Source organism: Phyllobates terribilis, unplaced genomic scaffold (assembly GCF_046119375.1).
Source record: "Phyllobates terribilis strain yellow unplaced genomic scaffold, ASM4611937v1 Scaffold_3__8_contigs__length_932513732, whole genome shotgun sequence".
NCBI lineage: Eukaryota > Metazoa > Chordata > Amphibia > Anura > Dendrobatidae > Phyllobates > Phyllobates terribilis.
The window spans coordinates 160,637,029-160,650,341 of NW_027362763.1; the positions used below are offsets into that span (position 1 = coordinate 160,637,029).

Genomic DNA, 13,313 nt, shown 5'->3' on the forward strand with positions numbered 1-13,313 from the left:
CCCGACAATTTATAACAGACAGAATAGAGCTTCACACATAGATTAGATAGATAGAAACATGTCAGTCACATATACATGAAGTACAGTGACAATGTTGCTTACTGTACTTGTCATTTAGTGTAAAGGATTTATTAAAAAAAATAATAGTGTTTTCATGCACCGTCTCTTTAAGAAAGCCGGCCGGCAATTCAGCATCTGTACCCGACAATTTATAACAGACAGAATAGAGCTTCACACATAGATTAGATAGATAGAAACATGTCAGTCACATATATATGAAGTACAGTGATAGTGTTGGTTACTGTACTTGTCATTTAGTATTAAAATAAAGGATTTATTATTAAAAAAAATTGGCGTGGGGTTCCCCTTAATTTTAGTCTCTAGCGGAGGTTAAGCAGACAGCTGGGGCAGATGTTTGAAGCCTGGGAAGGGTGTAATACCCACGGAGCTTCCCAGGCTATTAATATCAGCCCCCAGCTGAATACATAGCCTTTACTAGCTATTAAAATGGGGGACCCCCCCAAAAAAATGACGTGGGGTCCCCCCTAATTTAATAGCTAGCAAAGGCTAGGCAGACAGCTGGGGGCTGATATTAATAGCCCAGGAAGGGAGCCATGAATTTTGGCCCCCTCCCAGGCTAGAAACACAAGCCATCAGCCGCCCCAGAAATGGCGCATTCATAGGATGCGCCAATTCTGGCACTTAGCCTCGCTCTTCCACGCTGCCCTGTAGCGGTGGCAGAGGGTAATAGGGCTGGGGTTGATGTCAGCTTATAATGCCAGCTGACATCAAGCCCAGGTTAGTAATGGAGAGGCGTCTATAAGACACACCCATTACTAACCCCATAGTCAAAGTTAAAAGAAAACACAAACACCCAGAATAAAGTCCTTTAATTGAAATAAACACACAATCCTTTATTGTTCTAAATTAAACCATACTTACCGTCACGCCCATTCCAGCTGAAGCCAACGATCTCCTGCAATAAAAGAAAAATAATAAAGCAACATCATCCTTACCTTTCCATGGTTCCCACGACAGCTTCAGCTCTGCTACATCGAGATGACAGGCTGGACCGCAGCAGAACGCTGCCATCCAGCCTGTCATCCCGCAGACACTGAGAAGCGCAGGCTTGCTTGCGCTCTGCAGTGTCTGGCTGTGACGGCATAAAGATGAGACGAGTTCATGTCCAATGAACTCGGCGCACCTCATGCACGTCACTGACAGCGTGGGAAAATTCTCATGCTGAAGCGCTGAGTGCAGGAGAATTCTCCCACGCTGTCAGTGACGTGCGTAAGGTGAGCTCATGTCCAATGAACTCAGCTCACCTCCTGCACGTCACTGACAGCGTGGGAGAATTCTCCTGCACTCAGCGCTTCAGTGTGAGAATTCTCCTACGCTGAAGCGCTGAGTGCAGGAGAATTTTCCCACGCTGTCAGTGACGTGCATGAGGTGAGCCGAGTTCATTGGACATTAACTCGGCTCATCTGGATGCCCTCACAGATAGACACTGTGGAGCGCAAGCAAGCCTGCGCTTCTCAGTGTCTGCGGGATGACAGGCTGGATGGCAGCGTTCTGCTGCGGTCCAGCCTGTCATCTCGATGTAGCAGAGCTGAAGCTGTCATGGGAACCATGGAAAGGTAAGGATGATGTTGCTTTATTATTTTTCTTTTATTTCAGGAGATCGTTGGCTTCAGCTGGAATGGGTGTGACGGTAAGTATGGTTTAATTTAGAACAATAAAGAATTGTGTGTTTATTTCAATTAAAGGACTTTTTTCTGGGTGTTGAGTTTTTTTTAAATACTTTACTAGAAATTCATGGTGGTCATGTCTAATATTGGCGTGACCCCATGAATTTTGGGCTTAGGGCCAGCTGATAATGCCAAGCTGGCCCTAACCCCTTTATTACCCAGTGAGCCACCGCATCAGGGCCCTGGATGAGTTGGGTACAGCGCCAGAAGATGGCGCTTCTATGAACGCGCCATTTTCCGGGGTGGCTGCGGACTGCAATTTGCAGCGGGGGTGGCCCAGAAAGCTTGGGCCTCCCTGCGCTGCGGATTCCAGCCCTCAGCTGCATAGTTGTACCTGGCTGGACACAAAAACAGGGCGAAGCCCCACGTCAATTTTCTTTAAATTATTTCATGAAATAATTAAGAAAAAAAGGGCTTCCCTATATTGTTGTGTCCGGCCAGGTACAAATAGGCAGCTGGTGGTTGGGGGCAGCCCGTTCCTGCCTGCTGCACCTGACTGGACACAAATATAGTGCGAAGCCCCACGTCAATTTTTTTTTAATTATTTCATGAATTTCCTGAAATAATTTAAAAAAATTGACGTGGGGCTTCGCCCTATATTTGTGTCCAGTCAGGTACAGCAGGCAGGAATGGGCTGCCCCCAACCACCAGCTGCCTATTTGTACCTGGCCGGACACAACAATATAGGGAAGGCCTTTTTTTCTTAATTATTTCATGAATTTCATGAAATAATTAAAAAAAATTGAAGTGGGGCTTCGCACTATATTTGTGTCCAGCCAGGTACAGGAGGCAGGAACGGGCTGCCCCCAACCACCAGCTGACTATTTGTACCTGGCCGGACACAACAATATAGGGAAGGCCTTTTTTTCTTAATTATTTCATGAATTTCATGAAATAATTAAAAAAAAAATACGTGGGGCTTCGCCCTATTTTTGTGTCCAGCCAGGTACAACTAGGCAGCTGGGGGCTGGAATCTGCAGCGCAGGGAGGCCCAAGCTTTCTGGGCCCCCCCCCCCGCTGCAAATTGCAGTCCGCAGCCACCCCGGAAAATGGCGCGTTCATAGAAGCGCCATCTTCTGGCGCTGTACCCAACTCATCCAGGGCCCTGGTGCGGTGGCTCACTGGGTAATAAAGGGGTTAGGGCCAGCTTGGTATTATCACCTGGCCCCAAGCCCAAAATTCATGGGGTCACGCCAGTATTAGACATGACCGCCATGAATTTCTAGTAAAGTATTTAAAAAAAACACAACACCCAGAATAAAGTCCTTTAATTGAAATAAACACACAATTCTTTATTGTTCTAAATTAAACTAGACTTACCATCACGCCCATTCCAGCTGAAGCCAACGATCTCCTGCAATAAAAGAAAAATAATAAACCAACCTCATCCTTACCTTTCCATGGTTCCCACGACAGCTTCAGCTCTGCTACATCGAGATGACAGGCTGGACCGCAGCAGAACGCTGCCATCCAGCCTGTCATCCCGCAGACACTGAGAAGAGCAGGCTTGCTTGAGCTCCACATTGTCTCTCTGTGACGGCATAAAGATGAGCCGAGGTCATGTCCAATGAACTCGGCTCACCTCATGCACATCACTGACAGCGTGGGAAAATTCTCACGCTGAAGTGCTGAGTGCAGGAGAATTCTCCCACGCTGTCAGTGACGTGCATGAGGTGAGCTCATGTCCAATGAACTCAGCTCACCTCATGCACGTCACTGACAGCGTGGGAAAATTCTCCTGCACTCAGCACTTCAGCGTGAAAATTCTCCCACGCTGTCAGTGACGTGCATGAGGTGAGCCGAGTTCATTGGACATGACCTCGGCTCATCTTTATGCCGTCACAGAGAGACAATGTGGAGCGCAAGCAAGCCTGCTCTTCTCAGTGTCTGTGGGATGACAGGCTGGATGGCGGCGTTCTGCTGCGGTCCAGCCTGTCATCTCGATGTAGCAGAGCTGAAGCTGTCGTGGGAACCATGGAAAGGTAAGGATGAGGTTGCTTTATTATTTTATTTTTATTACAGGAGATCGTTGGCTTCAGCTGGAATGGGCGTGACGGTAAGTATGGTTTAATTTAGAACAATAAAGAATTGTGTCTTTATTTCAATTAAAGGACTTTATTCTGGGTGTTTGTGTTTTCTTTTAACTTTGACTATGGGGTTAGTAATGGGGGTGTCTTATAGACGCCTCTCCATTACTAACCTGGGCTTGATGTCAGCTGGCATTATAAGCTGACATCAACCCCAGCCCTATTACTCCCTGCCACCGCACCAGGGCAGCGTGGAAGAGCGAGGCTAAGTGCCAGAATTGGCGCATCCTATGGATGCGCCATTTCTGGGGCGACTGACGGCTGGTGTTTCTAGCCTGGGAGGGGGCCAATATTCATGGCTCCCTTCCTGGGCTATTAATATCAGCCCCCAGCTGTCTGCCTAGCCTTTGCTAGCTATTAAATTAGGGGGGACCCCACGTCATTTTTTTGGGGGGGTCCCCCATTTCAATAGCTAGTAAAGGCTATGTATTCAGCTGGGGGCTGATATTAGTAGCCTGGGAAGCTCCGTGGGTATTACCCCCTTCCCAGGCTTCAAACATCTGCCCCAGCTGTCTGCTTAACCTCCGCTAGAGCCTAAAATTAAGGGGAACCCCACGCCAATTTTTTTAATAATAAATCCTTTATTTTAATACTAAATGACAAGTACAGTAACCAACACTATCACTGTACTTCATATATATGTGACTGACATGTTTCTATCAATCTAATCTATGTGTGATACTCTATTCTGTCTGTTATAAATTGTCGGGTACAGATGCTGAATTGCCGGCCGGCTTTTTTAAAGAGACGGTGCATGAAAACACTATTATTTTTTTTAATAAATCCTTTACACTAAATGACAAGTACAGTAAGCAACACTGTCACTGTACTTCATATATATGTGACTGACCTGTTTCTATCTATCTAATCTATGTGTGAAGCTCTATTCTGTCTGTTATAAATTGTCGGGTACAGTTGCTGAATTGCCGGCCGGCTTTTTTAAAGAGACGGTGCATGAAAACACTATTATTTTTTTTGATAAATCCTTTACGCTAAATGACAAGTACAGTAAGCAGCACTTTCACTGTACTTCGTATATATGTGGCTGACATGTTTATATCTATCTAATCTATGTGTGATGCTCTATTCTTTCGGTTCTAAATTGTCGGGTACCGGTGTATGCCGCTGCTGAATTGCCGGCTTTTCATGTTTCACTGTTGGCACTGTTCCCATCGATTTGGGCAATCACTGTAATGCCACAACCACCATGGCTGTGGCATTACAGTGAGTGGCAGACAATCCCTGCATGACTGGTGCTCTAAATAGCACCAGACATGCAGGACACGCTTTTGGTGCACGAACAGTTATCGAACATAACCTCGAACAGCCGAATTTTTTGCAAATCGTTCGGGTTCGTCGAACAACTCGAACACCGCCCAAAACAGCTCGAATTTGAGATTGGCGAACAGTTCTAGTCGAACAACGCTCATCTCTACTCCACTACCGTGTTTGTCCCACCAGAACTGATAGATTTTGTGATGAGCCAACTTGTTAACCCTGATATTTTATCTGGATGTCCACCTCTTGGCTTTTGAATGGATGAGCAGATTTTATTTTGCATTCTTCCAACTGTCATGATGCAGTTTGGGAATTTTCTTGGCCGAGAGACCTCAATTGATGAGATGGATGATGCAATTTCTCTTTTCTTGGAAATCTTCTTCATGGTTCTCCTCGATTCGAACTAGTGACATTTTGCTTTGTAATCAACCTAATAACACACTAAGATATTAGAGAATGTGAGAACAGGTTGTGTTTTGTAGTATACAGGAAGAAAAATATTTTTCCACCACCAGGAGCAAAACAGTAACAATGCAGTGACATGACAAGAATCTGCAAAACTAATCATATGCTAAATAGCTGCTTGTCTATAAAATGATGGTAGTTTCAAATTCGAAGCAGTAATGGATGGTATGATATGGAGCCTGAAAGTCAAAAGTTCAAAATATTGTTACCCATTTGCTCTTCAGAGTAGATGAAGGAGCACTAACAGTGCTTCCTCCTCCAGACCTAGTGATCAAGTTATTGCTAGGTGTAGTGAGGAAACAGTAACTGCTGGATCTAAGGAAACCTAAATAGCTCTGCTATGAAGGCACGATATAGAATGTTTCCTGTAACTGGGGCTAATATTCTAACTCTAATAACAGGGGAAATCAGCAATAAAATAATGTATTTATCATGGCTCGACTCCGGGGCTCGATCCGGTGACCTCTCTGCTGGATCACAGCCTGTATTGTCTCTGTACAACTGCTGATAATGTTCTTGTCTTTGCTGTGCTGTGTTGCTTCTGTGCAGGTGTTTTGACTTCTTCGTTTTGGTCTGTCCTATCACATCTTTAGAGGGGCTATTTTTACTTTGCTGGAACATGCAGTCTTTACTGGCTATATTCCTTTATTTATGTCATCAGCAATGACATAATTTAAATGCTGTCATCAGAGACTTAGATTACTACAGTGTTTCACAATATTATATAGAACGGGTTTGGGGACAATTATTTTTTCATTACATAAATGTATGTTTTGGGGCTAAAATAATTTTTACAATTGTGTTTCATTAAAAATTTTTGAATTGTTTGGCTCTTACAGACTGTTTACCTGCATATTTAACATTGATGTGGTCTATTGTCAAAAATCAGCTAAGAGACGCCCAGGAAAAGACAGATAAAAGAATTATAAAGTCTCCCATAACATTGTCAGAACACTTGTTCACTTATGAATTCACCGTTAACCTATTCTGCAGCTCCTATTAGACAGAACAACACAGAGACTATAGGCAGATGGTTCAAAATTTTTAATGAAACATAATTAGAAAATAGATCTTTTAGCCCCAAATTCATACATTTAAGTAAAAAAAAATGTTCCCTAAGGTGGACAAACCTTTTAATGCAAAGAGTCAATCTACAATGGAATATCTTACTGGTGGAGTCTTGAATATATAGAAAGTTGAACCCTTTAGTACCAGGAACTTGAATTTATAAATGTGCGATCCATCTGATCCTTGTACTTTTTCACTCACCCATCCCATATGTAGGATCTGTAAGGAGAAGCAAAAATGTGGTCATGCCAAGAAAATATTTTGCATGCAGCCAAATAAAAAGTAATATAGAATTTACATATTATTGTGGATGCGAGTAATCAAAAGGGAATATGATCCAGAAAGCAGTTGCATACAAAGAACAACAGAGGTACTAGAGCAAAAATTAATCTGGGATCCTAATATGGCATATGCAGTCACACAAGATACATAGGCTTAGTTGGTTGTTTTTTTTGCCTGTTACACCATTTCCATAACCCTTTGGCCAATTTCCCAAACCCCTGGTTTCCTAACAATGCAGGTGCACTGAGAAGTGATGTTCTTACATGTTCTTGCAACCCTATAAAAGGGAATAAAGACAGACTGGTGTGTCCATGCTTTAATTATTGAGTATAAATCATCAAATGTATCTTTTTTTATTAAAAAAATGATAGCTAGATAGAAAATAAATATTTTTTTTATATATGTCTGATTGAAAATGTGAATAAAATTAATTATCATGCTATAAAGAAGCTAATGCTCCATCAGCAGTCAGGTCTGAATTCATTGGTTGTGGGAACACAGCATGCTTGGCATGGATAGGGGTGAGATGAGTATAATGTTTTTCTTATTTATTAACGCTTCCTTTTTTAATGTTTTGGGGTCTCGAGACACTTTAGAGCTTAAAGCCATACTCCTGCATTTTTTTTTTCATTTCACTGCTGTGGTATCACTAGTTTCTGTTCTCAGCCCCTAGTGAAAATCTCCCCAGCCTCTGTCTTCTGCTCCGACTGGTCATAAATTAAAGCTAACAGTTAATAACTCTCAATGTAAGTCCATGAGAGCCTCGTTCTGGCTTTTACAGACTTACATTTAGAAGTGACTTCTGGTCCACCCAGCAAGCACTGGAGAAATCCACCAGGTTACAGACAGCAGAAGACAATTGGATTGGTGCGGAGAACAGCAAAAATTGGCAGCTGGTAAGTATTCTACAACACGCAGGGAACATACAGTGGGGAAAATAAGTATTTCATACACTGCCGATTTTGCAAGTTTTCCCACCTACAAAGAATGGAGAGGTCTGTAATTTTTATCATAGGAACACTTCAACTGTGAGAGACAGAATCTAAAAATAGAAAACAGAAAATCACATTGCATGATTTTTAAATAATTAAGTTGCATTTTATTGCATAAAATTAGTATTTGATCACCTTCCAACCAGCAAGAATTCTGGCTCTCACAGACCTGTTACTTTTTCTTTAAGAAGCCCTCCTACTCTGTACTCATTACCTGAAGTACTTATCATAGAATCATAGAATCATAGAATGGTAGAGTTGGAAGGGACCTCCTGGTCATCTGGTCCAACCCCCTGCTCAAAGCAGGATTCACTAAATCATCTCATACAGATGTCTGTCCAGCCTCTGTTTGAAGATGTCCATTGAAGGGGAACTCACCACCTCTCGTGGCAGCCTGTTCCACTCATTGATCACCCTAACTGTCAAAAAGTTTTTTCTAATATCTAATCTGTGTCTCCTCCCATTCAGTTTCATCCCATTGCTTCTAGTCTTTCCTTGTGCAAATGAGAATAAAGATGATCCTTCTACAATGTGACAGCCCTTGAGATATTTGTAGACAGCTATTATGTCTCCTCTGAGTCTTCTTTTTTGCAAGCTAAACATTCCCAAATCCTGTAACCGTTCCTCATAGGACATGGTTTCCAGACCGGTCACCATTCTGGTCGCTCTTCTCTGAACTTGCTCCAGTTTGTCAATGTCTTTTTTAAAATGTGGTGCCCAAAACTGAACACAGTATTCCAGATGAGGTCAGACCAAAGGGGAGTAAAGTGCGATAATGACTTCACGTGATCTAGACTGTATGCTTCTGTTAATACATCCCATAATTGTATTTGCCTTTTTTGCTGCGGCATCACAATGTTGACTAGTCTATGATCTATTAGTATACCTAAGTCTTTTTCACATGTACTGTTGCTTAGCTCTATTCCTTCCATTCTGTATATGCTTTTTTCATATTTATTGACAATTTTTATTGCACCTGTTTTAATTTGTTAACTGTATAAAAGACACCTGTCCACACACTCAATCAATCACACTCCAACCTCTCCACCATGGCCAAGACCAAAGAGCTGTCTAAGGACATAAGGGACAAAATTTTAGACCTGCACAAGGCTGGAATGGGCTACAGGACAATAGGCAAGCAGCTTGTTGAGAAGGCAACAACTGTTGGCACAATTATTAGACAATGGAAGAAACACAAGATGACTGTCAATCTTCCTCGGTCTGGGTCTCCATGCAAGATCTCACCTTGTGGGGTAAGGATGATTCTGAGAAAGGTCAAGAATCAGCCCAGAACTGGTCAATGACCTGAAGAGAGCTGGGACCACATTCTCAAACATTACCATTTAGTAACACACTACGCCGTCATGGAGTAAAATCCTGCAGTGCATGCAAGGTCCCCTTGCTCACGTCAGCACATGTCCAGGCCTGTTTGAAGTTTGCCAATGACCATCTGGATGATCCAGAGGAGGCATGGGGGATGGTCATGTGGTCAGATGAGACCAAAATAGAACTTTTTGGTATCAATTTCACTCGCCGTGTTTGGAGGAAGAAGAAGGATAAGTGCAACCCCAAGAACACCTTCCCAACCATAAAGCATGGTGGAGGAAACATTATACTTTGGGAGTGTTTTTCTGCAAAGGGGACAGGATGAATGCACTGAATTGAAGGGAGGATGGATGGGGTCATGTAGTCTTACAGCCTGACAATGACCCAAAACACACAGCCAGGACAACTAAGGAGTGGCTCCGTAAGAAGCATTTCAAGGTTCTGTAGTGACCTAGCCAGTCTCCAAACCTGAACTCAATAGAAAAACTTTGGAGGGAGCTGAAATTCAATGTTGCCCAGAGACAGTTCCAAAACCTGAAAGATCTGGACATGATTTTTATGGAGGAGTGGGCCAAAATCCCTGCTGCAGTGTGTGCAAACTTGTTCAAGAACTTCAGGAAACATCTGACCTCTGTAATTGCAAACAAAAATTTCAACGGCAAATATTAAGTCCTGTTTTTCTATTGTATCAAATGCTTTTTTCATGCAATAAAATGCAATTTAATTATTTAAAAATCATTCAATGTGATTTTCTGGATTTTTTTCACATTTTGTCTCTAATCGTTGAAGTGTACCTACAATAAAAATTACAGACCTCTCCATTCTTTGTAGGAGTGAAAACTTGCAAAATCGGCAGTGTATCAAATAATTATTTTCCCCACAGTACATTCTCGATTGCATTCCGGCAGTGAAATAAAAAAATGCAGGAGTGGTGCCTTAACATACAATATTTACCAGCAATTCAACACAAATCAATTTAAAGCAAATTCGGTGAATCAAATTTCAATAAATTCACCATTCTTGAATTGGTAACATTATTACAACAGTTACAGATCAGTAACTGCTAATTTAATTCTGCAGACATTGCTTGTCTAGTCACAATTGTGAGAACATGCCATAACCTGTGAGATTACGGTATGTGAACACCAGCATAGTTTTTGAAGCAGAAGACACTTCAGACAGCGCTGGTGGTGTTTTTCCTGAAGCGTCTTCTTTGATTCCTTTTGTGTCATCTTTGTAGCGCAAATTAGTGCAACTAGTTTTTTTTTCTCCAACATATATAAGGTAGTGAAGGCTTGAAGAATGGACCAGTCATTTCTTTTAGCCTCTTCATGGCTTTCAAAGCCTGAAGCTGTTTAAAGTAGTGACAAAAAACGGACCGTATGCACAAGAGGATTTGACATTGCAGTTCTTATGTCCATATGTTCATTCTTTTGGGCTTTTTTAAGCGCTTTTTCAGGCAAGCTTCAGATGGAATCTGCCTGAAAATGACGTTGTTTGCACATACTCTACATACCTAAAATAGGTATTGACTAAAGAAAACCCAAACATTGATCCCAAAAGTAGACCTATGTTTTTTTGTTAAACATTTCAGTTAATCTTATTATAAATCCTTTGAAAAATAATAGTATTGATATTGTTGCTGTTATTGTTGTTGTTACTAATATTATTATTGCATTACTATTGGTAGGGATAATAGTAGTATTAAGTTAGCAGCATCAATAATAATATTACTTAGAGATGAGCAAATAGATTCAATGCAAATTTAAGGAGTTTGCGGAGTTACACAATATCTATCAATTTTACTTACAATGGCTGCCACCATTTTATGCAATGCAGAACATTGCATTAGACCAGGGGTCTCAAACTCAGCTGGGAATATGGGCCGCACATAGAAAAAATGGATGTGAAGGGCCGCATTCTTTTCAGGAAAAGATGACATCTTTAGTGATGCCATATTATTTTTTCTATACACCTATTGATAATTTTTTTGAACATTTTTGGCTTGTTTTTTATTTTATTATTTTAAATGGCATTCATCTTATGGGCAATGGAACAGTTTTATAACTTGGGTCACTATGGGTTCAAAGATAACAAACATGCACTCTTATTTGTCAATTTTAGTGTCAAATTTTTTTTCATACTTTTGAATTTTTTTTACATTTTTACAATTTTTATTTCCTTTCTGTGCCCTCTAATTGGCCACAAAAAATATTTTTTTCTTAAAATTAGCACCATATAATAATTTTGACCAACATCTTATCGTAATGTGCCCATCTTGTAGTAATATTCCCATCCTAGTCCCCTTCTTGTACTAATGTTCCCATTTTACAGTAATGTGCCCATCCTGGTCTCCATCTTGTAGTAATGTCCCCATCCTGGTCAGCATCTTGTCGTAGTGTCCCCATCCTGGTTCCCATCTTGTAGTAAATTCCCCAATTCTGGCATGATCATCACGGGAACTCCGATGCCTGCGGGCCGCATGAAGCGGCCTCAGGGGCCGCATGCGGCCCTCGGGCCATGTGTTTGAGACCCCTGCATTAGACAGAGGAGGCTCACATGACCTTGAGCATGACTGGCTTCCACTTATTGCATTACAGCTATCACATCACAAGACATATAACAGGTAGTCAGGAGGGACTGTAATGCCCATGATTCAGGAATCATACAGACAGTATTGTATTATCATTGTGGTGTTGTTATGCTGCCTTGCAATAGGGTTTACCCCTTTCAGAAGTTGCCCTCCTTCTCTCCATATGACTCTGATGTAGCTCTGATGTCAGTAACCCTTCTTCCTCATTCTTCTTCCTCTTTCACTGTTTGTCAGCAATCTTAGGCTATGTTCACACATCATGGTTTTTTCAGCATTCATTTGCTGAAGCAAAACCTAATCTTTTGTCAGGAAGTTGTTCAGGATTTTTGTTGCTGTTTTCTTGCTTTTTTGGTGCATTTTTCAGCATTTTTTTTCACTGTGCTTTTGTTTCTGTTGTGCATGTACATAAAGTTCAGTGAAAAAAAAAATCTCATTCTGGATAAGACACAAAAAACGCTGACAACTTGACACCTGCGCTTTTGGTGTGTTTTTTCAGTGTTTTTTTCATCACCCACTACTTCTAATGGGTGAAAAAACGCTGAAAAAATGCTGAAAAAACACTGAAAGAAGTGACATGCTCTATTTTGCAAAAAAAACATTAAAAGCACAAAATCCTGAACAAAAAAAAAACCATGATGTGTGCATGGGATTTCTGGAATCTCATAGACTTTGCTGGTACTGCAAAACACAGCTAAAAGATGCATAAAAAATGCATCAAAAAATCCTGAAAAAACCATGATGTGTGAACTTTAAAGCACACGTGTCTGCATCTCTGGTACTTCTTACCTATTGTGATTTGTGCATAACTACAAGAATTCAGCTGGAAAATAAACCTTGTTCTGGAATCTTCATACGTGTCTTCTGCAGTTGAGTTCAAGCTATTTGATGATATACTACACGTGAGTAACATTACCTAGACAGCCATAGCAATGGTGTCTTAAGCGCCCTACACTTGCAGCCTAGTTATGGAGTCAGAATAGAGACTAACATAGCAAGTACAAAAAAAGAAGCAGGGAGTGTTTTTTGTGGTTAATGTGAATAGTGAGATAATGTCATAGCTCACATCTTCGAGATAGGGACAAAAAGCCAAAAAACACTGAAGAAACTGTACAAATAATGTGTGACAGGACAGTAGTGAAGAACATTTAGTATCTGCTTATGTATAGCCATATATGTTGAGGTCAATTTTATATTACTAAGGCAGTCTTTACATTACAGAGCTTGAAAAGATTTACTCATCTCTAATATTTATTAGAAGTAGCAGCAGGGGCAGATATGGGTATAACGATCGCAACACAGAAGGTTCGACCGCCACCGAGTCTGTGCGGGAGGGATGCCAAACGACACCAATGCCAACTTCACCTGGATGTGCGTCTTTGGACAGCTGACACCCGGCAGTATCAGCCTCAGCCATTTTTGTGACTGATCAGGGCTGATTAACCCCTTTAATACTGCTGTCAATTGTGACAACGGT

The 13,313-nt window shown here is 41.4% G+C and overlaps 1 protein-coding gene across 2 annotated transcripts in view; it reads right to left on the reverse strand.

The window, feature by feature from the left end:
* SNTG2 (syntrophin gamma 2) overlaps window positions 1-13,313 on the reverse strand; it is a 1,024,184-nt gene that overhangs the window by 327,661 nt on the left and 683,210 nt on the right. For both annotated transcript variants that reach the window (XM_073674230.1, XM_073674231.1), the window contains exon 12: window positions 6,749-6,865. In XM_073674230.1, the coding sequence (XP_073530331.1) occupies window positions 6,749-6,865 (117 nt within the window). The remainder of the gene's footprint in view (window positions 1-6,748; window positions 6,866-13,313) is intronic.